The 26,377-nt window shown below is 46.8% G+C and overlaps 1 protein-coding gene across 1 annotated transcript in view; it reads left to right on the top strand.

The window, feature by feature from the left end:
- The window catches only part of PRKCG (protein kinase C gamma), a 52,895-nt gene extending 33,567 nt beyond the window's left edge, over window positions 1–19,328 (top strand). The window contains exons 6-18 of the mRNA XM_028702277.2: window positions 1,303–1,459; window positions 1,621–1,755; window positions 2,201–2,288; window positions 2,612–2,641; window positions 4,980–5,117; window positions 6,800–6,973; window positions 7,662–7,753; window positions 11,418–11,480; window positions 12,451–12,589; window positions 13,320–13,400; window positions 13,578–13,685; window positions 14,961–15,101; window positions 15,978–19,328. Of these exons, the coding sequence (XP_028558110.2) occupies window positions 1,303–1,459; window positions 1,621–1,755; window positions 2,201–2,288; window positions 2,612–2,641; window positions 4,980–5,117; window positions 6,800–6,973; window positions 7,662–7,753; window positions 11,418–11,480; window positions 12,451–12,589; window positions 13,320–13,400; window positions 13,578–13,685; window positions 14,961–15,101; window positions 15,978–16,250 (1,619 nt within the window). The 3' untranslated portion in view covers window positions 16,251–19,328. The remainder of the gene's footprint in view (window positions 1–1,302; window positions 1,460–1,620; window positions 1,756–2,200; window positions 2,289–2,611; window positions 2,642–4,979; window positions 5,118–6,799; window positions 6,974–7,661; window positions 7,754–11,417; window positions 11,481–12,450; window positions 12,590–13,319; window positions 13,401–13,577; window positions 13,686–14,960; window positions 15,102–15,977) is intronic.
- The last annotated feature ends 7,049 nt before the right edge of the window (window positions 19,329–26,377 follow it).

The following is a 26,377-nucleotide window of genomic DNA, read 5'->3' on the forward strand; positions in this document are numbered from 1 at the left end:
GCTGTCAGCTGCCAGTCAGTGTAGGAAATACTGAGCCACATGGACCAATGGTCTGACTCAGTCAAAGGCAGCTCCCTGTGTCCCTCAGAATCACAGCTCAACACGAGTATGTAACTATTTATTTATTTATTTATTTTGTACCTTGGGTTACATACGCTTCAGGTTACATATGCTTCAGGTTACAGACTCCGCTAACCCAGAAATAGTACCTCAGGTTAAGAAATTTGCTTCAGGATGAGAACAGAAATCGTGCTCTGGCGGCGCGGCGGCAGCAGGAGGCCCCATTAGCTAAAGTGGTGCTTCAGGTTGAGAACAGTTTCAGGTTAAGAAGGGACCTCTGGAACGAATTAAGTACTTAACCCGAGATACCAATGTAATACAATATATTGATTGATCGATTGCATCTATATCCCGTGTAGCCTCCAAGGAGCTCAAGGCGGTGCACATAGTCCTCCTTTATTGTATTCACACAACAACCCTGTGAGGTAGGCTAGGCTGAGAGATGGTGACTGGCTCAAGGTCACCCAGTGAGGTTCATGATGGGGGATTAGAACCCCAGTCTCCCAGGTCCTAGTTCAACACTTTTACCTGCTAGACCACACTGGCTCTCTGATAATAGTGACAATCAGGGACAGCATTGCTATTAAGAACGGCCAGTCCAGATAACGGGGCTGCTGGAACATCAAGAAAATGCCCAGGGCCCTGCACCAGGGAAGAAAACCTTTTGGAGTTGAGGCGGGTGGTGAACAGCATGGGAGCAGGAGGCCTGGCTGTGGCTGTGGCTGGGGCGGCAAGTGGGATTGATTGAGCTGGTGGAGGCTGAGAGCCAGGACGCCTGGGTTCTATTCCTAGCTGCAGAACTTGACATCCCCCGCCTCTGCTTTTCACACCTTCTTTCTCTGCACACTTTCTTCCCCGCTCTAGTTTCCCTCCCCCCCCTCCTGGAACCCTGCATGTAGGTGGTGAGGAGAAAGCCATCGCTGCAGTTTTCTTGACAGAAAGGGATTTCCTCACCCACCCCTCTACTATCTCCTTCACGTTCTCCACCCCCAACGCGCACACAAGCCACATATGAGGGTGGGAGCAATTGCTGCCACAGCAACTTCCTTGGCCCGCAGCAGGTGGCCTGGGATGGGAGCCAGTGGATCCTCCTTCCTCCGCCCACTAGGGAACGCAGGAGGTCTGTCTTCCCGCCCACTCGCCCTCTCCTCCAGTACTTACTCTGCTGGAAGCTAATCCTCTGTTGGAAGCTAATATGCGTGTCTCCCCTTCCCCCCCTCCCTCCCTCCTTCTCTTTGTTAGTTGGTGAAGCCCTTAACCTGATCCCGATGGATCCCAATGGCCTCTCGGACCCCTATGTGAAACTCAAGCTGATCCCTGACCCTAAGAACCTAACAAAGCAAAAGACTCGGACCGTTAGATCCACCCTCAACCCAGTGTGGAATGAAACCTTCACTTTGTAAGTCCTGCGGATGTGATGGAGGATCTAGAAGCCAGAGCCCTGATGGGGTTGTGTGTGTGTGTGTGTGTGTGTGTGTGTGTGTGTGTGAGTGAGAGAGAGAGAGAGAGAGAGAGAGAGAGAGAGAGAGAGAGACTCTGACCTTCTTTATACCTCCCCAGCACCCTGCAGCCGGGGGACATGGAGCGGCGCCTCTCCATCGAGGTGTGGGACTGGGACCGGACAACCCGCAATGATTTCATGGGAGCCATGTCCTTTGGGGTGTCTGAGCTTTTCAAGGTTCCTGTGGAAGGCTGGTAAGGGGAAATCTGTGGGGAAGCAGGGCCAGAGGGGGGTGGTGGAGAGAAGCAAAGATGGAAGAGTATGATGGGGCAACTCGGGGGACCACCACTGGCTCATTTTCTTTCTCTTTCCCCGTCCGTCTTGGCGTCTCTTTGGGTTTTTATCTGTTTGCCTGGATGGCTCCATTATCTAATCCAATCTGTCTATCTATCTACCTGTCTTCTCTGCCTTATCTATCTACCTTATCTATTTTAATCTACCTTAACTACTTATCTATCTTATCTAATCCATCAAATACCCCTCATTTCTCCTCCCACCCCTCACCCCACTCTTCCGTTTCCATTTCCTTCTGCATTCCTCCCCATCCATCTCTCTCCCCAATCACTCCCTCCTCTTGTTCATCTTCCTCCTCCTCCTCCTCCTCCCTGCCTGGTGTCCCTGTCTGCGTTGCTGTCCCAGGTACAAATTGCTCAATCAGGAGGAGGGCGAATATTATAGTGTCCCTGTGGCCGATGCAGAAAACTGTGGGCTGCTGCAGAAATTTGAGGTAACCTTGTGGCTCTCCGGCCCCGCTTGGATTGGCACCCCCCTGGTCTGCCCCCGCCAACTATGTGCCATATCCAGCCCAAACACAAACCACACCCCTAGCTGGGGGTGGTGTGGTAGGGCCACTGCTGTGATGAAAGGAACCAGGTTGGAGGGAATACCTCTGAATCACTTCTTCTCTTAGGACTCCAAGGGAGGGAGAGAGGGAGGGTGGTCAGACTGATTGACCTGAAATGGTACCCCTAGCCAGGAGATAGGAATAGGGCAAAGTTTACTTGTGCATCTGTCTTAAACCCTGATTTATTTTTATTTTTGGTCTTCCAGGCTTGCAACTTCCCACTGGAGCTCTATGAGGTACCTGCGATTCCCTTAGTTTCTTCTGCCTTTTTCCTGGTGCAATGAGACGGGGAGGGGGTGAAGTTGGTTTCCCGTTTGCTGCCCGTAAGGACATCAGTCAGTCTTGGAGCTGATTTCAAGGGCTTTATAGAGTGGGAGGGAAGCAACATAAGAGGAACAGCTATGCTTGGACGGGGGGAAAGTCCATCAAGACCAGCAGTGCCCAGCGCGAGCCGTTCCTGGGCAGCTCCAAGCAGTGACACAGATTTGGATCTCCGGGTACTGATGTTGAGGGCAGCAGCAAACAGGCCCTGCATCTGCACTTGGGCTGGCATGGGGATCCTTTCCTTTTATTACTATTATTATTATTATTTTTTAAACCTAATAGCACTCTATATAGGGGGCAGCTGGCTATAAATGCACATGGTTGCAGACACCAATCAATTAATTATCCTTTTCTGCAACAAAGTGGTGCTTATACCCAAGTCACTGTATTTAGTGTCAGGGCAGCAGATGCAAATTCTGTTTTATTTCTGTGTCCCCCACCTTTCCCCCCTCCCTCTAACGTAGCAGAAATGTTAAAGCAGTCGAACCACAGAAGCAGGTGCCTAGAGGAGAAAGCCACCCCCTTGTTTTTCTCAGTGTGTGTGTGTGTGTGTGTGTGTGTGTGTGTATGTATGGGACGTGGGTGGTGCTGTGGGTTAAACCACAGAGCCTAGGACTTGCTGATCAGAAGGTCGGCGGTTCAAATCCCCGCGATGGGGTGAGCTCCTGTTGTTCAGTCCCAGCTCCTGCCAACCTAGCAGTTCGAAAGCATGTCAAAGTGCAAGTAGGTAAATAGGTACCGCTCCGGCGGGAAGGTAAACGGCGTTTCCGTGCGCTGCTCTGGTTCGCCAGAAGCGGGTTAGTCATGATGGCCACGTGACCCGGAAGCTGTACGCCATTTCCCTCGGCCAATAAAGCAAGATGAGTGCCGCAACCCCAGAGTCAGCCACGACTGGACTTAACGGTCAGGGGTCCCTTTACCTACACACACACACGCACACACGTAATACTTCTGAACACGGACACTGCATTCTGTATCATGGCTCATAGCCACAGATGTCGATACAAACCCTCTATTATGAGTGGCCACCCTGAGCTGCTGTTTGAATCCACACTTGCACAGAGAGGAAATATTTCCTTTTGACTGCCCCGAACCTCCTGCAGGAGATGAGCAGAAGGCAGAAAGTACTTGTGGGGCAAATGGATTAAAGAAAGAAAGGCAGAAGGCTCTGAGACAGGACTGGCTATTCCTGGGCCTCCCATATAGGATAAACCCTGGAACATCGCATGCTGCCTCACACTGTGCCAGGTGCCATTGGTCCAGTGAGGGTCATTCTAGCTGGCAGTGGCTCTCCAAGGTTTCAGAGATGCTTTCCCAGTCCTGAGATCTCGCTAACTGGAGTTGCTTGGGGTTGAACCTGAGACCTTCTGCATGCAAAGCCCTGAGCCATTGAAAGTCCCTCCTTCGTTGCATGCATCTGCCACTCCACAAACTGCACACAACCCCTGCTTTATAAATGTTTATAAGGAACTACACATGCAACCAAGCTACTTTACAGCTTTTGCACAAGTTTCACAAACTCTTCCTAACACACAGAGTGTGTAATAAGGTAATAGACTGGTGACTGGGAGCAGTCGCCGAGACCATATAACACCGGTCTTGAAAGACCTACACTGGCTCCCAGTACATTTCCGAGCACAATTCAAAGTGTTGGTGCTGACCTTTAAAGCCCTAAATGGCTTTGGTCCAGTATACCTGAAGGAGCGTCTCCACCTCCATCGTTCTGCCCGGACAGTCCAGCGCCGAGGGCCTTCTGGCGGTTCCCTCGCTGTGAGAAGCCAAGTTACAGGGAACCAGGCAGAGGGCCTTCTCGGTAGTGGCACCCGCCCTATGGAACGCCCTCCCACCAGATGTCAAAGAGAAAAATAACTACCAAATTTTTAGAAGACATCTGAAGGCAGCTCAGTTTAGGGAAGCTTTTAATGTTTAATAGGTTATTGTATGTTAGTGTTTTGTTGGAAGCTGCCCAGAGTGGCTGGGGAAACCCAGCCAGATGGTTGGGGAATAAATAAATATATTATTATTATTATTATTATTATTATTATTATTATTATTAAAGTGAGTAAACATGGGGCAGGGGACATATTGACTAAAATAAACCAGTGTGCCACTATTGGCATATATACTGCATTAGTTGTATTGCCGGCTCTCCTGCCCCTTGTTCTGAGCTTAAGGAGGAGGTGGTACTCATGCATATCCATGTCTGTGTTTTCCTTTCCTCCCTGCCTCGAACCACGGTGCGCCCTGCAGAAGGTTCGCCATGGCCCCATCCCATCACCATCCCCCAGCCCCACTGACACCAAGCGTGGCGGGTTCTTTGGCATCAACCGCTTCCACATCTCCGACTTCAACTTCCTGATGGTGCTGGGCAAGGGCAGTTTCGGCAAGGTAGGCCTGCTTTTTTTTTTAAGCGGCCGGATAGGGATGTGCGCAGAGGAGCAGGGAATGTTTTGCAACTGCAGGCACAGCAACACATTGAACGCATTCCTGTTTGAGGAAGTGCGATGGCGAGAAAAGGATGTACGTGCACGAAATACTTCACCTCCAAGAATGTGTGTAAAGTCACCTGCTTCCCCTGCAGAACTGTCACGGGATTTGGAGAACCTTTCTTTGTTTTCTTTTTGCCTCCTTCTCCTCTGGTTCTTTGGAGGCTGAGCACACCCTTCTGCAGTGCTCTATCATCTATCATCTATCTATCATCTTCCTTCCTTCCTTCCTTCCTTCCTTCCTTCCTTCCTTCCTTCCTTCCTTCCTTCCTTCCTTTTCATATTGAAGCTTGTGCTACTTTGAAGCTTTTAAGAGACACCACTTGTATAACAATCAGGAGGAAGGCTCAACAAACAGGACATATGGACCTGTTCTGTGTCCCAGCATCAGACATGCAATTGGCTGGGGAACATGGGAGGGCTTCCTTTGTGGCCACACCTACATTGTGAAACTCACAGCCTAGGGAAGCCTGCCTTTCTCTCTCTTTCTCTGATGGTCTTTCACCACCTCAGGAAAACTGCTTCATTTTGACAGGCTTTGGGCCTGTCGTTAAGCTGATGGTGCTTTTGCTCCCAGGAATTTTTCTGGAATTTTTATCTTGCATCTTTTCTCTGCCTTTAAACTGTTTAGTTTTTAATTGTGCCATGTGCTGGTTGTCTGTTTTACAATACAGTTATATTGGTTGGTTGGTGGTTGTTGTTTTTTTTTTTAAAGTGGAAAGGCAAAATGTAATGTATTTCAGGAAAAGAACCAATAAGTAAATGGAAGCTTCCAGGTCAAAAGAGCACTTTGCAAAGTTTTAAAAGAAGTTTAAGGGGGGTGGGGAGGGAATAACTAAACTGCATTCCACTGCCCATGGAAACGTCCCTTCCATAAATCATTTGGCAATTTTCGCCCTATGAAACATCCTAGAATGTTCCCTACAAAAATTCAACACCTGCCAATGGGCTTTCAATTTGTGTTAGGGGTGTTTGTGTGCTGTTTTCATTTAGCACCACCTACTGTCTCTGTTCATAGGAAAACAATGTTTTTATCATACCACCTTGAATTCAGTAAAAAAACCCAAACACTACTGTCCCTATGTGGGAAGTAAGTTCTGTGTAAGGGTTGGAGTGTGTGTGTTCCCTGAAGGGTTAGAAAAGCCCAGGTTGTCATGAGTTTGCTTTGGGTAGGTGTGGGCAAGACCCAAACTTTTGGGGTTCTCTCCCCACAGGTGAGGGACGCGGGTGGCGCTGTGGGTTAAACCACAGAGCCTAGGGCTTGATGATCAGAAGGTCGGTGGTTTGAATCCCCGCGACGGGGTGAGCTCCCGTTGCTCGGTCCCTGCTCCTGCCAACCTAGCAGTTCGAAAGCATGTCAAAGTACAAGTAGATAAATAGGTACCACTCCAGCAGGAAGGTAAACAGCGTTTCTGTGTGCTGCTCTGGTTCACCAGAAGCGGCTTAGTCATGCTGGCCACATGACCTGGAAGCTGTATGCCGGCTCCCTCGGCCAATAAAGCGAGATGAGCACCGCAACCCCAGAGTTGGCCACGACTGGACCTAATGGTCAGGGGTCCCTTTACCTTTACCTTTACCCCACAGGTGATGCTGGCGGAGCGCCGTGGAACGGACGAGCTGTTTGCCATCAAGATCCTCAAGAAAGACGTGATCATCCAAGATGACGACGTTGAATGTACTATGGTGGAAAAGAGAGTTTTGGCCATGGGGGAGCGTCCACATTTCCTAACCCAGCTGCACTCTACCTTCCAAACTGCAGTAATTGCATGTGGTTATTTACTCGATTAAAGAAACCGTAGCTATTTAACTGTATGGTGTTTTGTTGATTAAGTAATTCATTGCATCCACTTAAATTTGCATGCAAGAGAAAATGGATGAAAATGGATGACACAGCAACATCTCGGAAGAGGCACTTCCCCTCATCTCTCTTGCGCAGGAGGGAATGTCTTCTTATAAGATGGCAGCTATATCTTTTTAGAACTAGTGGTTAAAATAAGTTTCAACAGGTTGCTGTCCAATTAATTGAGTCGCATTCAATCAAAATGTATCTTAATTTAGGGGTTCCCAAATGGGTCACTGTGCTTCATTCAGGCGTCTGTCCGTGAGGAACACACACAATATGAATTCTGTGGAATTCCCAAACAGTAATACAATAAAGGGGGGTGGGATGGGAAGAAGCAATAAAAATACAATTTAGAATTATATAGCATCTGGCACAGTGCATTACAATTGCTACTAGAGGCAAGAAAAATAATTAAGAGGTCCATCAAAACCCTTAGCAATTTTCAAGTTGCCCATGAGGGGAAAAGTTTGGGAATCCCTGTCTTAATTGATTTAACTGACTAAGCATTGCAGAGAGCGAAGGGGGCATCCTGTGGTATCTGTATCTTTCACTATCTGCCTCTGGCAATAATGGACACACATCCTGTTGTTTTTTTCCTTCAAGGACCGGCTCTATTTTGTCATGGAGTATGTCAATGGAGGAGACCTGATGTATCATATCCAGCAGGTTGGGAAATTCAAGGAACCTCATGCTATGTACGTGAGTCTCTTGGGGAACTCAATTGAGAATGGGTCTCTCTCTCTGCCTCTCTCTCTCTAGCTGCTCTCACACTGGAACAGCTCTGCTTCTTCACTCAGTTCTTACAGGGCATTTGTACAGTATCATTAACTAAACACCCCCCTCTCAAGTTTCCCCACATTTTTCCTCCTGGGGGCTCGTAAAACCCAACCCTTTTTTTATAGACAACTCAGTGCACAATTTCCCCTGCTGTAGACAGCCTATGTGCTGCTATTCCATCCTACTAGATTGCTCTAGCTGTTTCCTGGGATGTCCTCCCGCCATTTCCTTCTCAATCATTTGTCTTCCCTCTCTAAGAATCGGCTCTGCCTCTCCATTCCTTGCATTTCCAAATAGCTTTGGCTTTCTATATCTTTTTTTCTCCTCCTTAATTTGCAGAAGAGTGTGGGGGGGCACTACCATTACTGGGAGGGGAGTGGTGGAGAAGGAGTCTTTAACCTTTTCTTCCCACATAATGATCCCAATGAAAATTGCCTTCCAACATTTGGAACGGGCGAACGAGGGACTGCCCAGTTGGCTACAGAATGCCAGAGGTTTGTAAGTAGAGCTGCTATTCCACTTCCGGCTTCAAGCAGGACAGCGTTGAGTGCGTGTTGCTAAATTGTCCTTGTCTGGAAATACCCTCTGCCTGCCTGTCTTTACATGCATAGTCACTCCAGTCCAAAACATGATGACACCTGAGAACAGCTTTTCTTACATATCGTAAGACCAGGGTTGGCTTCAAAGGGTGGTCAGGTTGGGCATTTGCAAAGGTCTCGTGTTTGGCAGATGGGCCCACAGTCCCAAGTGTCACTGCACACCCAACCTCTTTCAGTTCAAGATGCTTAATTTAGGGATTCCCCAAATCCTGGAACCTGCACTGCTCCCCCCCCCAATATTTTTATTGATTTTGCAATAGTATTCATTAAATGAACACAATGACTTTCATACAAAGAAAAATCATGCCATTGTCTCCGCTTCTCCTCCTGTTGCCAGAAGCCTAGTAAGTATTCTTATGAATATTCTATTGTACGCCCTTCACCTATGTTTACTACCTACTTTTGGCATTCTCTCAACAGGGATCTTATATGTCATATCATCAAAATCTCTTGAACATAGTTTTAACACTGTTTAAGAGACATATGACCGCTGTCTAAATCCTTTGTGTAACTAAAGGCTGTTATGGGGTGCTAGCTGGATCAGGGAAATAGCTTGGGGGTGTAGGTGTTTAATGCTTACACCTCCTGTACTTTAAACCACTGAACCTAGGGCTTGCTGATCAGAAGGTCGGCGGTTCAAATCCCCGCGACAGGGTGAGCTCCCGTTGCTCAGTCCCTGCTCCTGCCAACCTAGCAGTTTGAAAGCACATCAAAGTGCAAGTAGATAAATAGGTACCACTCCAGCAGGAAGGTAAACAGCGTTTCTGTGTGCTGCTCTGGTTCGCCAGAAGCGGCTTTGTCATGCTGGCCACATGACCCAGAAGCTGTATGCCGGCTTCCTCAGCCAGTAAAGCAAGATGAGCGCCACAACCGCAGAGTCATCTGTGACTGGACCTAACAGTCAGGGGTCCCTTTACCTTTAACTGTGCTGTTTTCCTGATCTAAATCCTCTGTCACCCGAACACATGCACACTTGCTGTTTGCTCTGTGGCTGATAACATTCCAGCATGGTGCATGCAGTCCCCCTGCGAATGCACTTAGCAAGAGCATAAAATAAAATGTCTAGAGTTCAATGGAGGATTCCTGGTGAAATGTGTACTTTGGTCCTAAGAGCCATGTGTTTGAAGATCCACCTCCGTGTCAGGTGAATCAAGAGTGCTCCACATATGTAGCAGAATGAAGTGGGAGTGAAGTAATTAATAGAGTTCTGAGGTTGTAGAGTGGTCTGTACCACTTCAGACTGCAGGTGAGACCTCACATTTAAATACCTTTCTAAGTAAGGAAAGCAAGCAGCACCCACTTCCTGCACTTGCAAACGAGCACAGCAGGGAGTTAGCTGGGCAAGAATTTGTTCTCCCTGACGTACTAGATTTCTCCTTGTGGAGAGTTTTTACCTGGATGAGTGTTCAAAAATGTGGCACACACACACCACCCTCTCACAGCGGTCTGAAGTGGTACAGTCTGCTCTATGGCCTCGGGATTCTACCGCTTCATTCTGCATGCTTACGTATGCCAGAGCTCAGTTTCATGGGAAATTATTACACTCCAGTGAAGTTGTGTAATTGAGTGACCTGAATGTGAAATCAACAAGCGTCCACTTGCTCTAAAAAGAAACATAATTGAGAAGGAGTTTAAAACACCCACTCACCCAACCTCTGTCCAAGCCGCTGAGAAGAACCATGGGAAGTAAGCTTGGGCTACCAATTTTTGCAAGAGACTGCCCTGTCTTAAAATGACATTCAGATGGAATGTGAGAATGACAAGGCAGGCAGCTACGTTGGAGATAGGATCCCTTTTGTCTGAAAAGCCAGAGTCTTAGGCTGCCTGCACACCATTCATTTAAAGCACGTTGTAGTTTACCCCCTTAGAGAGTTACAATTGCCAGCACCCTTAACAAACGATAGTTCCCATGATCCTTTGAGGGAAGTCATGTGCTTAAGATGTATGATGTGTGTAGCAGCCCTCCTGTTCTTGACGTGCCGTGTTGGGGTGTGGAGTGGCCATTCTCCTGTATGCATTTCTGGGACCACTCCATACCTCTAATCTTATCTTAGCTCTGCCTTGCATGCAGAAAGTCCCATGTTAAAGGACTCCTGCCTTAAACGATGGAGAGCCACCGCTAGGTGGACAACACTGCGCTAGGCGGACCATTGATTTGAGATGATAGAAGGCAGCTTCCTGTGTTCCTATCTCCTTCTAAAACGAAGCCAACGTAGGTGTAGGGCTGGTGTATGCAGCTGGAGAAAATGGCCTCTCTGGTAAAATTAGGGTCACTGCTGGACCTAATTAGGTTTGTGGACTGGAGGTTCCCCATATTTGCTCCAACCACCACACTCTGCACTGTCTCCCCACATACATACATACATACATACATACATACATTGTTCTTCCTATTTATCCTTGCCTGCATTGCCCCTCTATTGCCTCCACTGGGTCTGATTACAGATTGTAAGTTCCTTGGAACGGGGATCTGCCTTCTTACTGCTCTGTACAGCACAGTGCATGTTGCTGGTGCCATATAGATAACAGAAAACCTTTAAATTCACAAGAATGAAAACTAACCTGTGTGCCTGCCAACCCACGTCCCTGGTAACATGTAAAGGTTGGTACCTGTATGTGGAATATGCTTTAATCCTAACTTGATGCAGCGGGAAGCAGGTCTACACACAGTAACTTCCAGCCACTTGTACGCAGAATAAAAAGCTCTCTTGTGATCATGCACAAATTAACATATTACCTTTCTGATATGAATGTTATTCCAAAGGTGGAGAGTGGGGGAGGTGGTAAGTACTGTGTGGAGGAGCTGTATGGTACTGGAATGCCATGGCTAGTGAGTCTGCCTGCTTGTATTTTTCAAACATCATGTGAAAAGTGGCTATCAGAGCCACCATGATGACTTCAGTGCCGCTGCTAATGAAATCCTTGCCATGTTATCTCTCTCCCTTCCTCCCTCTCCCCCCCACCCTTTTCTTCTCTGTTACAGGTTTTATGCTGCAGAAATTGCAATTGGCCTGTTCTTTTTGCATAACAAAGGAATTATTTACAGGTGAGTCTATTCTGTTCTCTATATAGGTCCCAGACTTGACTGCAAAACCCCACTTTCCCCCCTGAGAATCCAGGGGTTCTGGCTCCATCTCTTCTTCCCCCCTGCCCCCTCTCCAAATCTCTACAGGACTGCCTCCTTCCTTCCTTCCTTCCTTCCTTCCTTCCTTCCTTCCTTCCTTCCTTCCTTCCTTCCTTCCACTATCAAGATTCTAATAGGCAAAAAATGCTGGCAGCATTACGATAAATTCAAGAGAGTAAATAAGTTTTGATGGATGTAACAGTGGAAAACCAATTTGAATAGTTATTGTAAAAAATGCAGGGATGTAAGATATGCAAAATGAACCGTGGAAGGAGAAGAAGGGAAGTCACTGGATATTCTAAAGTATGTAAAATGTTTATTTGAAATCATAAAACAGGGGAAAAAATATTTTTTTTAAAAAAAAGAGATATTCTAATAGGCAAATCATCTTTCATTCTGGATTGTCCTCTTGGAACTAGGAATGGGGGAGGAATTCAGTTTGCATTTAAAGGTGAACAAGCCTTATTTGCACTTTCCATAACACTGCACGAACTGAAACATAGCCAGTGGTTGAAATGCAGGCTTTTCCTATTGTTCTCCAGCCAAGTAATGTGCACAAAGATGCATATCCTAAGATAAAGTATGCACAAAGATGCAGATGTACACATGAAAATAACTTACAAAAATGCATTATATTAGGGGAAATTGCTTTGCAGAAATGTGCACATCAAGAAAAACAATCATTCTAGATTGAATGGTGAATTTTCACAAGACAAAAAAATCACAAATTGATGTGGAAGACTGAATTTCACACTGGAAAAGTGAGAAACTGGGAGAAGCTGAAATTGATGAATCTGCCCATCCCTTCCTAACTTGGAGGACGTAATTCCTAGCTGTAATTTGGCACCCTCTGCTGGGCACTCCTATTGCTTGCTTTGTCTCTCCTGCCCAGGGATCTGAAACTGGACAATGTAATGTTGGATGCTGATGGTCACATTAAGATTACTGATTTTGGGATGTGTAAAGAAAACATTTTTCCTGGCATCACCACACGGACCTTTTGTGGAACACCAGACTACATTGCTCCAGAGGTACAGAATGCTCCCAAGTCTCCCATCCCCAATCACACAACTCACCACCCTTCCAAAGAAACATCAGGTTCCTTCTGCTCTTATCTAAACTCTCCCCAGGAATTTAACCTAATAGGTTAGACTTGTTGCCTTCTACTCCAGAGCCCTGGTTTTGAATTCCTACCTCTTATGCTCGGATCCAAAACAACTGTATGTGACAGACCCCTGTGCCTGGGGTCTAATTTTACAGTTAAATGTCTGGGGTTGTGAGTGGAATAGTTGACCTCCTCCCCTGCCTTAATTCACTGTGTCCCTTTCATAGTCTGTTTGACCCTCAGAGCATTCGGGACGAAGCAGGTTGTTGAATGAATGAATCTGCTATCCCAATTCACCCCGTTGCCAGGAATCTTAGATCTTAGCTCTCCAATTCATGCCTTGGTGACTTATAGACGAGGTTACTCCCCAGAGAGGCTTGCTTTGCTACTTCTCTACTAGTTTTTCAGACATTGGGCAAAGGCAACTTAATTTCTAAGGACATTTGGGACCAATTGAATCGTGTTTGTTGCTTCTATTGGAACTTCTTGGTTTATATGGTTTGGATTTCTGTTATTGGTTCTTATTTACTATGTTGCTTATGGTTTTAGAGTTTATTTTTGTAAGCTGCTTTGTTGGACCTGTTTGGGTAAAAAAAATGGAATGAAAAAGGTCTGTAGATTTAAAGGACCTAACCTCCCATTTCTACCCATCTTAGATTATTGCCTATCAGCCATATGGGAAGTCAGTGGACTGGTGGTCATTTGGTGTCCTTCTGTATGAAATGTTAGCTGGGCAGGTAAGTATGTTGAGGTGGGTTTTTTTCATGATCCGGTCCAGGTCAAGGGATACATTTGTGGTTTCAGGGGATGGTTTGTGGCTGTTGCCAAGAGACCTCAAGGCATTAATTCCTTAGTCTAAATATTCCACCTGCCATACTTCTCACACTAGCTTTACCTGTGCTCCTGGTCCACAGCCACCATTTGATGGAGAGGACGAGGATGAACTCTTCCAGTCGATCATGGAGCACACGGTGTCCTATCCCAAATCTCTTTCACGTGAGGCTGTCTCCATCTGCAAAGGGGTGAGTCCTGGCACATCAAAGAGGAGAAAGGCTTCGCGCCACATTTCCTTTTGGCTGCCCTGAAGGTTGAAACCAGGTGGTTGTGAGTGAAACAGTGGGTGACTCTCATTGAGAATAGAAGGACTTTCAGGGAAGAATTGGCTGAAAGGTGAGGGGTGCTTAACTCTGAATTCACAAGCTGATTGTTCTGCCCCTGGACATTTTTAATGGACAGCAATAATGGGGGAGCAGGGATCCGCAGGGGAGAATCGGCAGAGTTGTAAAGGGTTAAACACTTCTCCCCCCTCACCCAGGGCTGGATTTAGGTTTGATGATGCCCTAAGCTATTGAAGGGGCCCTTTATATGTCCAGCTGTCCTTTGTCAACAACGAATTGCCGCTATTTTTTGTGTTGAATATATGCTATATGGTAATTTATGGACCTAATAGGTATCTAAACCCATTTGCACATAACAAAATATGTATTTTATCAAAGTAATTGTTATATATCAAAGTAATTTATATCAAAGTAATCTGATATTTTGGAAATGTACATCCAGTTTTTTCCCCTTTAATTTTTTTGGGGAGCCCCCAAGAGAGTGGGGCCCTAAGCTATAGCTTGTTTAGCTTATACAGTTGTACCTCCGCTTACGTATCCCTCTGGATACGTACATAGATCAGTTTATTAGTATATCCCTCTGGATACGTAAACTTCAGGATGCGAACATGGCAAACCCGGAAGTATTTTTTTGGGTTTCGCTGCGTGCGCATTCGCAGAAGTGCTAATCCACTTGCGAATTCCTCAGGATGCGGCCGGACCTCCGAAACGGATCCCATTCGCAACCAGAGGTACCACTGAACGTAAATCCGGCACTGCTCTCACCTCGCTTCCCTGTCTTGGTACATGCAGATTGGGAGACATGCATTTCTTGAGACAATGTCCAATTTCCATCCTGTACAGTGGTGCCCTGCAAGACGAATGCCTCGCAAGACGAAAAACTCGCTAGACGAAAGGGTTTTCCGTTTTTTGAGTCGTTCCGCAAGACGAATTTCCCTATGGGCTTGCTTCGCAAGACGAAACGTCTTGCGAGTTCTTGCGAGTTTGTTTCCTTTTTCTTAAAGCCGCTAAGCCACTATAGCCGTGCTTCGCAAGACGAAAAAACCGCAAGACGAAGAGACTCGCGGAACGGATTAATTTTGTCTTGCGAGGCACCACTGTAATAGGCAGTCTCGGACTGTGGTCCGCACCCCTTAGAAGAGGAGGGTGTTCCTAGCAAAACTCTTTCTCTTTCCCCAGTTCTTGACCAAACATCCACTGAAGCGCCTGGGCTCAGGACCGGAAGGGGAACGGGATATCCGGGAGCACGGCTTTTTCCGCTGGATGGACTGGGAGAGGCTGGAGCAGCTGGAAATCCCCCCGCCGTTCATCCCCCGCCCAGTGAGTAGCTTTGGGTCCCCAAATGAGCTCGGCCACATCCAGCTGTGCAGGCTCCTGCCACCAGGTGTGAATAGGCACACACTTGTATTTGTGCATGTGGATGGGCACATTCAGGTTGTCCTATGGACCTGTGGCTCAAGCACAGTGTCACGTACCTCCCTTAAGAATACATGCATTGTTGTACATTACTCAGGCAGAACTTTGCATATCTACAAATCTGAACCTCTTCACACATTCTTTGCAACGTGCATAGATCACTTTATTAGTATATTTACTTTCTGTATGCCCCCTCCCATTTTATCCTCACGGCAACCTTGTGAGGTAGGTCAGCCTGAGAGCGTGTGACTGGCCGAGGTCACCTTCATGGCAAAAGGAGGATTCAAACCTGAGTTTTCCCAGACTTATTCCAACACTCTTAAACTACTACACAATACTGCGTTTCATATCTATTAATATCTGTAAACACCCACAGACACCAGCTCTAGATATATGAGCTGCAGCATGCAGAGACCTTCACACAACACAATATAATGACATGCACCAGGAAGAAATAAAACGGTGATCGAGATTCAGGGCTGTATCCAATGTTAGTCATACCCGTAGATCCATTTCAAAACTCAGAAGGCTAACAGAGCGGTGGGGTTTTTTAAGATTAAAAATTCAGATGTTTTGTTTGGTTTTTAATTCTGGAAACGTTACGAAGGAACGCCTTTCAAGACGTAGCAAGTTCAAGAAAGATTAAAAAATGGAGAGGGAGGGGTTGTGTTAAAGAAACCAACAGAGATAATTCTTATTCCCTTTCTCTTTCCATTTTCCTCGTTCCCTTCATCCCTCCTATTCCCCTTTTCTTTCTCTCTGCCCCGTCCCCCCATCCAGTGCGGCCGAAGCGGCGAAAACTTCGACAAGTTTTTCACACGGGCACCTCCAGCGCTGACACCCCCAGACCAGCTGGTCCTCGCAAGCATTGATCAGTGCGAGTTCCAGGGGTTCACCTACATCAACCCTGAGTTTGTGCACCCGTCCACGTTGCGGCAGGGGAGCCTCTCCCCAACAGCCCTGCCCCTCTCTCCGACCAGCATGCCCCTCTCTCCGACCAGCATGCCCCTCTCTCCGACCGGGATGATCCCTTCCCCAACCTCCCTGGTGTGAGATGGTCTCCCAGATGACCCTTGACCCTAAGAACCCCAATTCAAGCCCTTAGAATTCTGCTCCCGGGAGCATGACTCCTGCTCAGAGCTCAGACCTATAAACCCTACGCTTGACCTTACCAACCCTGCCTCCCCTAGAAAACACTTTTTGTGTTGTTAATTGTCTCCAGTGAGTTGCTTCCCTCCTTCCTTACCTCCACTAGGTGAAACCCAGATCAGTGAGGTTAAGAAAGCACACGTATATCTATAGAGGGATTTTTAAACTCCACCAATAAAATAGGCATATTCCCTAGGTCAAGGCCAATCTTTTTTGAGCATCCCCCAATTAAACGGAGTTTGCGTTGGCACAAAGAGGGAAAACTGTGCTAGGCGTTTCAGTAAAAATGGCCCTTTCAGTACTGCGTTTACAAGGTTTCCCCCCTATAATCAGAGCAGTGGATAGCTTTCACACCATCAGAAATTCCTCTAAATTGGCCAAAACATGGGATGGCCTAAGCAGGCGCGGGGGCAACAGACAGGACTGCACATACTTTGTGACAAAACGATGGAAATTGTGGCTGAAATCTGCCCAGGAGACATGCCCTCTGCCCTAAATCCAGGTTGGCCACATGACTGCAAAGTTCTGGCAAATAGGCAGTGAAATGAAGGTGTGTTGCAAAAACAGAGGTCCAAACAGGAAGCAGTCGTGGAACTCCTTAGCTCAGCGTGTGTTTTTTCATCCCTTACAAAAGGCCACACGATTGTTTATTTATTTGGCCCTTGCAAATTTTTCTTTGATGAGTTTGGTTTCTCTAATGGATAAGGGGAATGCAGTGGGCATAATTATACTCTGGAATCGAAGAAGCAACCATAAGGTGAGCATGTGATCACTGACCAAAATAGCAGCCTGTGAATTATTATTCCATGTGTTGCTCTGCACTAAGGTGGGGGCTGGGGGAGGAGAGCCCACCCTTTCACTGCTGTCTGTCCTGATCGTGAGCTTTCCTTCACAGGGCTGAGTGGTAGAGCGAAGGCCATGGGTTCAATTTCTAGCTTCTCTAGGGCTGGGAAATGTTCCCCGTCTGAAACCCCTAAGGAGAGCCACCACCAATCAGTGCAGACAGGACAACGCTAGATTGGCCCAGTGGTCTGACTCCGTATATGGCAGCTTCCTCAGTCCCTTCGTACAGGCTTAAAATATGAAGGGATGCCTAATCTACGTTTAAATGATTCTGAGTATCTGTTTGCCCTGGAAGTAATTTTTAAATTTGGAGAAATGTCAGGAAGCAACACCTTCCTTCCCTCTCTCTCCCTGCCTCCCCTGCCGATTGACTGCTCAGATAATTTCCGAAAACCCTTCCAGTCTTCATCCCTTGCCCTGTTCCCAGATCCTAGTCCTAAATTTCGTCTCCGTGGTGCTTTCCTTACCTGCTACAGTGTGACGACGTAACCTTGAACTCGATAGATCTTACCCAACTTAGTTGGAGCCCTTTGATTTCACGCATAGCTAGGATGCCTGCCTGTACAAAAAGAGTGTAGAATCCCAAACTAGCCCTTCCTCTACACCCCTACCCACCCACCCACCTCACTCTTTGTGACCCAGTCCTGCCCTTGTTGAGCCCCGATGGCTCTGTCCCCCATTGCCCCTGGGCCCCAGCACTGACACCTTTGCCTTGCTTCCTTCAACATGGCTGCTTGCATCACCCACTCAGCTGTTGAAAACCAGACTTTGGAAAGGAAGCGATGACAGCAACAGAGGTGGCATGCTAGACTCCGAGGAGAAAATATCGCCCTCCTTTATAGTAACACACAGCATGTCCAAATGCGACTTTCCTTTCCTTCTTTTCTCTCTCTCTCTCTTTCTCTGGTGCATGGACTATATTACATGAACATTATAGTATATTTATTTATTTATACCTATCTTCAACGTTTCCATCCTGCTCAGTGGACACCGCCAACCCTCTACATCTGCTCTCCCAAGTTAACACCTGGCAGCCTCTTTCCAGCTTTAAAACTCGAGGTGTGTGGTAAACTGAAGATGGCGCCTTCTCTCTCCCCCCCCCCCGCACCCCTCCCAATTCTCTGGGAGTCCTCTTAACAGATCATTTCATTTATCATGAATACCCTGTTGCTTTTTGATGTGGGAAAGACACCCTGTCAAGCTTGTGTTGTGAATATTTTTCAGTATGTGGCAAAAGACTGGTATTTGTTTTTACCTCATGAGGGAAGCCCACCGAGAACTGGTCTTTGTCCTGATTTGCCCAGTGCTGGCGATTTCCGTAAGAGCGAGTGTTCGCCGTGTTAAATGGGTGCGTGTAAGATGATCCTGGGGTGTCTCTGCTGTGCCAAAAGTTACAAAAACTGGTCTTAGTCGGCGACTGATTGATGGGCGGAGAAATAATTATATTCTGCTGGCAAGACATGTAAATGAGCTAAGTGAAAAATTTCAAGGCCATTCTCTTCCCTTCATGCATTAGGCTGCAGATTCTGGTGCATCTGGGCCAACGGTCCCTCTTTACCTTTCTCCACTCACTTTGAAATTGGTGGAAGCTAGATTCGGCCTCTGTCACCTCATGCCTGCCCATTCTATGTGGACCTCATTCCTCCTTCTCTGGCAGAGGGTTTTTATCAAGCACCCAGCAGGCTATAAGCTTGGGCAAATGGGCGTTAAGTGGGTAGCCCTCTTTAGCCCCTCCCTAACTCAGCAAGGGCATGGGGTTAAGAGCGAGCATGGGAGCTAGACCACAAGTACCTTGTACCTACCTAAGGAAGAGATAGCCTGTCGTTAGACCAGAAGATGTTGGGATCCAGAACTGCTGCGCTCATGAAAGATGAGTAAGATTGCTAATAGGACCGGAATTGTTCTCCTGAGTCATTTCCAGAGCTCTTTCCCCTTTGGTTTGCCTGATCCTTCCAGCACATCAGTCTTCCGCCAGTTTCCAGCCTCGGTCTTTTTTCTCTTTGCTGACATCCCTCCCACCCCCGCAGCTTGGGAATAATCCACGCACACCTCCTTCCCTTCGGCTTGTGGTTCCCTGTAGCCAGTACCATAGATTAATGGACTCACCTATGCATTTCAATATAAAAGATATTTATCCAACCCGCAGTGTGCCTTGCCTTTCTGTCTCTGTGTTGGTTGGCGAGACATTGCGTTGTCATACTGGATGAAAGGGACTTGGGCTGCATTCACTAAGCATCATGACCTGGGAGTAAGAAGGGAAGCGGACGGTGGGGTGGCACCCTTCACCTGATCCCTGTTTGCTGGAAGGTGCAGGGGAGAGGCAGCGGGGAGCATGGTCTGGTGCAAATGCGGCAGCAGGAGCATGAGATTGGTTCTGCTGATGCATTTGCACCAAGCCTACTTTGCTGCTGCTTCGCTCCTCCCCTTCTACCTCCTGGCAAGCAGCAGCAACTCAGCCAATCTGAGGCCAGGTGAGCAGCAGGACCTCTTCACATTATAAATAGCAAATGGCATCTAACGCCCTGCAAATTCTGTGCAAATAAATCAGGGTGAATATTCAGTGAACAGGTCATCAGGAAGCAACAAAAGGTCCAATTTGCTGGTGCTGGTGAGAAGCACATTTGTTGCATCAGGGTGCCAAATCTTCTTTAGAAACACAGCCCGAATTTGCTGAAATGGGATTGACTCTCAGCCCCAAATAGTGACTGTCCGCCAGCAGCCTGGGTTTTAGCCACTTTTGCCCAGATGAATCCTCCAGAGATTTCTACAAAATTCCTACAAAGTTTCCATGTCCGGATCTTGTCCAGGAATGTAGTCTAAATTGATTCAACACCATGTGAATTAGCTGATCTCCACCTGAACAGAGCTTCAAATGTTGGTCAAGCAGAGAGAATTGGGATCTTCCCTGCCACATCTGGGAGAAAAGATCAGGCTATGATTCACACCACAGTTAAAGTGGAGTTGGGTGCAGACTACCCAGGGGTACACAGCATCACACTCTGGGTAGTAAATCCTCATAAGCTTAGAGGAACTTGCTCCCATCCCCAGTGAATACAGGTAGGATCACAGCCTTGTTCCGGCTTAACAGAGCAATCCTAAATAAATAAAACTATAAATTATGCGCCTGAATTACCCCTATTCCAAACTCCATTCAGGACGATTTTTTCTTACACCATCCTTTCTCTGGCTAAGTTTTGCTGGGTTGCTAACTTGTCCCAGAGTTGAAAGGTGTTTGGAATAGGTGCAAATCCTTGCCCCGCCCCTGGAACACTCCTTTTGGGGGACATGCTGATGTAAGTTACACCAGTTTTAAGTTCTGTCAGCTGTGTCCCAGTTTAGGGAGTTAAGCTGGTATATCTCGAGCTGAGCTAAGCTTAGGGACTTATGCCAGCATAGCCCCAGTTGTGCCCAGTCTCAGTGAGGAAAGACCAACACCTGCCAAATCTCGTTCTGTTGGATCTTGGGTTCGGATTGCTTTGTTAGGGAACTTGGTTTACGCATGCCCTTGTAAACATTAATCACATGCACTCACAGATCTACAAATCTGGGATTCTTTTGCAATATGGATTCCACTGATGGAGTTGGTGTAGGAGGCTCCTATTTAAAGTACGAGCTATTTAAGAGAATAATCAGAGGCTCACTTTTCTGTCCTACGCCTCCATCCCCCTCCCCTGCCACAAGCCTGTCTCCCAAATCTCCTTGATTGGAACAGTCCCCCTGTATATTTACTCCAAAAAGAGTAAGGGTGGCTACCGTTTATTTGCTGTTAGCCAAATATCAGTCTTGCTTACAACAAATAAATTTTTTGGGGGCAGGGGATAATAATAAGTTGGGAGAGAGAGGAAGGCTGAAGGCTAGAATAATTGCTTAATTGTTCAGATGGAAACCGTGAAACACATACGCATTACCACCCTGGTATGGGCACATCCCAGGAGTGGGGGAAGCCCGAAAGGATAGATCCAGGTAGATCTTTTGTTTCTGATGTTTCTAGTGACACTAGGTATGGCCTTTCCTTTCTTGCAGGGAAGTCAATTTCTAGGCACTCTGCACCTCATTCCCCGAGGACTCTGAAGAACAGTGTGCTCTTTGACATTGTCAGTGGACAATTCATTTCCCCCCAAATGTAGCTAAAGACAATGGTCACTAGAGGGAGCTGCAGGACAGAGCAATGCTCAACTAATGAAAACTACTGCTTGCAACCTTCCCTGCACCCCAGCCTCAGACTAGCAAGGCTCCTGCACTTTTAACAACAGCTTTGTGTCTGGAAGAAATTCAGCTGCTTCAGGTTTTCCTATGCCCTGGTTCCTGGAAAGGATGGCTTAAGGTGGATGGGCATTGCTGGGCTGGGAAGTGGGCCTGCTGCTGCTCCACCCTCCCAGCATCCAAGGTCTGAGGTGGCTGCTTCACTCTGCCTAATGGTAGGGCCGGCCAAGTAGGAATGTCTAGGCCAATGCCCAGTTTTTGCCCTTATCTTAAAGAGCACTATTCCGTTTCCCTTTTACAATGTGAGAGAAAATAAATGTTCTAAAATGAGTACTGTAATTTGACCACATTCTCATTTGTATTATTTTTTCCCAGTACAGTAACATTTTAAACACTTCAGCAAAAATAACAAGGGGCGCTTCCAGGCGTTCACTATTTCCAGGTGGGATTCAATCACATACTACTTGCAAATTCAGGCTGTGCAATTATACTTGATTGGGGCGTCTTGTATGGCAAACCTGCTCCCCCCCCCAAAGAGCAGACTCCCCCCCCTCCCCAATAAGGAAAATGCACTGGAAAATGTGGGATGACACTGGATTTGACACAATGTCATCTAACCTCCACACAAACAAATCGGGACGAATGCTCATTAAATAGCCGGTGTTATCTAACTTCCCTGCGAAGAAATCGGAACGAATGCTCAAGAAGCATGTTGTCTGGAAGCAGCCAAGGTACTGAATTTAACAGCTGATGCCTAACATTCCTGCCTTAGCATTCCTCAGCAAAATATAGTTTGTTTGAAGCATCTTGCAGAGGTGTGGGTGTTTATTTGTGTGTCATCCTGCCTTCCCAGATGATCAGGTTGATAGATGCCACCTGTGCGTGTTTTTATGTGGCAGTCCTCGGTGCATGGTGTTTAGACAATATATAGACCACTTAACATTTCTAAATGGTTTGCAAGTATCATAAAATATTACAAATAAATGTGTTCCAGGTGATGTGAGTTCTGTATGTTCTGTCTACCCATGTGTTTATGTTTAATTTTATATATTGATATATATATTAACCCCAAGTGGCAGGAAGGGTCCCTGCCTCTGGGTGGTTCATAGAATCATAGAATTGTAGAGCCGGAAGAGACCCCGAGGGTCATCTAGTCCAACCCCCTGCAATGCAGAATTTTCTCACCTAAAGCATCCATGACAGATGGCCATCCAACCTCTGCTTAAAAATCTCCAAGGAAGGAGAGTCCACAACCTCTCGAGGGAGACCGTTCCACTGTCAAACAGCTCTTAGAAAGTTCTTCCTGATGTTGAGTCAGAATCTCCTTTCTTGTAACGAGAAGCCATTGGTTTGAGTCCTACCCTCCAGAGCAGGAGAAAACAAACTTGTTACAAGCTAAATGTTGACTGTGGTCTGTACATGGACCAAATGCAACGATAGATACTTAGACTTCTTTTCACCTGAAGGCAGGACCTTGTTTTTAAGGCTTCGTGGAAAATGTGTTTTGAGGAGAGATCTGAGGGACGAAAGAGCTGGCACCATGTTTTCAACCAGCATTTATTCACTGTGCCAACCAGTAGAACATGTTCTCTCAACTAACCAGTGTGTTCTTTCCAAGTAACCATGAAAAATCAGTAAACTTCAGATTCAGCCAGGTTCTAGCCATAACTCATGTTTCCACCCAAATGATGTAGAGACTACAACTTCCATCAGCACTAGCCAGCATGGCTGGCGTTCTGGAATTATGGGAGTTGTGGTCCAGAAACATGGGTGGGGGCACCACATTGGCTTACTCCTGCCCAAGATTTTGCCCGGACTCTTCCCCGCTGAACTTCCAGATTCTATATGGACTAAGGTTACCAGATGTCCCCGTTTCCCAGGGACAGTCCCCGGATTTACAAATCAGTCCCCTGACAAAATCCATCTATTTAATAGGAAGTTGAAAAGTGTCCCCGGATTCATTGAAAAAAATCTGGTAACCTTAATATGGACACCATCCAGATTTTTACAGATTCAGAGAGCTGGAGATGTATGAGTGGATATGTGTGGTGCATGGGTGTGAATGGGGACATGATGGTCTGTATTTAAACCAGCAAATACACAGTCCATTGAGTGGCTGCAGCTTTAATCCCATGAAGTCACGTACCCTCTTGGACACTGGGTCTTATTTCCAAAAGAATTGGTTTTAGCAGTTTTTCTGTGGGTGCCCTTTGCATACAGCTGTTGCTTGCAAGAGATACACGGTTGTCTGGCATGGTCTGGGTGTTTGATGGTTGGCAATCCAATTTATATTCCAGCTTGCGAAGCCTAATGAAATTGCAAAGCAGTTTTATTAAGCCTACAGTATTACTTGGAGTAGATCCTGATTACAGTAGGTGCCATCCTCATTATGTAAATATGGGCGACATTAGTGGGGTGCTTCAGTGGTGTGGGCAATGGCCTGAGGCTTAAAGTTAATTCATACATCAGTGTGTGTGTGTGTGTGTGTGTGTGTGTGTGTGTGTGGTCTGTCTGCTGCATATAAACAGCTTGGTCTCTCTCCAGTCAGGCTGATACGTCTCTGATGTATATGTGGGTTTCCCTCCCCGCCTCCCGCTTCATGTTTCTCTATCATCTGGCTGGTGGCTGTGTTTGTGTGCTCTGTATCTCCAGGTGTTGTGGGTGTGTGAGAGAGAGGTGCTTATGTGTGTGTGACGTCACTATCCGCAGTGGTTGTGCATTCACATTCCAGTCACCAAGTCTGAGATCGACACAGAGACAGCTGGGCATCCCTCAGCCCTCTTTCTATTTCTCTGCAAAAGAAATGAAGATGCGAGAGGGTAGCAGGCTGCACGGGAGAGGATTAGAGAGGAGCCATTTCACATTTTCATTGGAGGCCGGGTGGTGTGGTGGGAATATTAATGAGGCCTGCTCTTGGATGCATTCTAATTGAAAAAGGGGTGTATTTTAATGACATTTCTTTCCTTCCCCCCCTGCATGTCACAATATAGCAATATTATCAACAGAAGAATGTGAGCTGGCTAAAGAGAGTTGGGTGCCTGGGAAGGAATTACACTGATGTCTAAAATCTGGCTGAAATAAATTAAAAAAATTGTCCAGTAGCACCTTAGAGACCAACTAAGTTTGTTCTGGGTACAGTGGTACCTCGGGTTACATACGCTTCAGGTTACATACGATTCAGGTTACAGACTCTGCTAACCCAGAACTAGTGCTTCAGGTTAAGAACTTCGCTTCAGGATAAGAACAGAAATCGTGCTCCAGCAGCACGGCGGCAGCGGGAGGCCCCATTAGCTAAAGTGGTGCTTCAGGTTAAGAACAGTTTCAGGTTAAGAACGGACCTCCAGAACAAATTAAGTACTTAACCTGAGGTACCACTGTATAAGCTTTTGTGTGCATGCACACACACGAAATCTTATACCCAGAACAAACTTAGTTGGTCTCTAAGGTGCTACTGGACAATTTTTTAATTTCTTTTGACTGCATCAGACCAACACGGCTACCTACCTGAATCTAAAATATGGCTACCAGCCATAGAGGAGGGCAGCAGTTAGGAAAACACCTAGGTTTCTCTGGGGATGAATGTGAAAGATGGTTGGGGAATATAACAGATTATGGATGCAGCTGAAATCAAGGACTTCTGAGTTCTTTAGAAGGGTTGCCAAGTTCTTAGGTGGCATTTCCTCCTGCACTTTTAACCGATTGGATGGCAGAATATTATCAGATGACGATGCTTGTTCTCATCCCCAAACAGGCTTCACTTGCTGATTTAATCAGATCAAGTTCCTCTTGAAGTAAAAAAAAAAGTGCTCAAGAACACCCCCCCCCCCTTGAGTTGGCAATTTTATTCCTTAAGTGCACATACAACAGATTATGGTTGGAGCCAGGACTCCTGGGTTTGATGAGAGGAACGTGCATAAGGTAGAGCTGCAGCTTAAAAACAAACAAAACCCTGCCGGGGCTTCCGTAGGCATTGATAGATAAAGAAATTCAACAGGTGCAGCACTTGGCAGGGCTGTGAGAAAGCTGCTCCTCCGGGATGGATGCCCCACCAGAGTTCCCTCAAGAGGGACTGGAGGTTAACAAAAAGGGCGTGCTCCTGGAGGTTGCTAGGAAGCAGGGCTGCCGGGTTGTATTTTCCTGACCTGCCTCTCCCTTGCTGCGCAAAACACTGCCGAGAACCAAAAAAAGCTCCCTCGCCCTGTTTACATCTCAGGGTGTAACTGGAGAGCCTGAGGGCAGGAGGACCAGAATAACCGAGGGGAGAGACGTGTTCCTTGCTGGAGAGCATCCCCTTCTCCCTCTCTCTCTCTGCTCCCACCCCCAGTGGGGACGCCCTGTCCCCAGGCTGAGATGCTGACAAGGAGGAATGGAAGATGGGCCGCTGGCTCCCTGCGTAGCAACGGCTGGGCAGAAGAAGCCATGCACAGTTTCCAGCAATTGCTGCCCCACCCCCCGCTGCCTCACCTTCCCTCACAATGCCCCAAAAGAGCCCTCCTGGCCTTGCCACAGCGGATGCCAGGCCTCAGGCCTGGGCGAAAAATGAAGATGGCTCTTTGTATTGGGGAGGTAGGGCAGGGGAGTATCTCTGTCTTAAATTGCTTTTTGGCATTTCTCTTGTTCCAAACTGATTTTAATATTTTATTTTTTTTAATCGCTGTAACCTGCCCTGGAAGATTATTGTGAAAGGTGGATAATAAACTGAAATAATAATAATTCTGTGTAATGTAAACATCATGCTGCGGTGAGCAGAAGATACGTTTGCTCTGATTCTTAATAATTTGATTTTTTTTTTTAAACGGCTGTTTCTTCTGTTTTCACATCTGTGCTGTTCAAAAGGCATTACCAAAAGGTCGAAAAGCACATTGGAAACTCATTTTAACCAACGGGAACACTTTTACATTAATTTATTTGCCCCTGGATCATGCTGGCCCTCCAAGGAACCTGTGTGTGTGGCATAATAATTCCAAGGAAACTTTTTATAGGGT

The sequence above is a fragment of the Podarcis muralis genome, chromosome 13, assembly GCF_964188315.1.
Source record: "Podarcis muralis chromosome 13, rPodMur119.hap1.1, whole genome shotgun sequence".
NCBI classification, from domain to species: Eukaryota; Metazoa; Chordata; class Lepidosauria; order Squamata; family Lacertidae; genus Podarcis; species Podarcis muralis.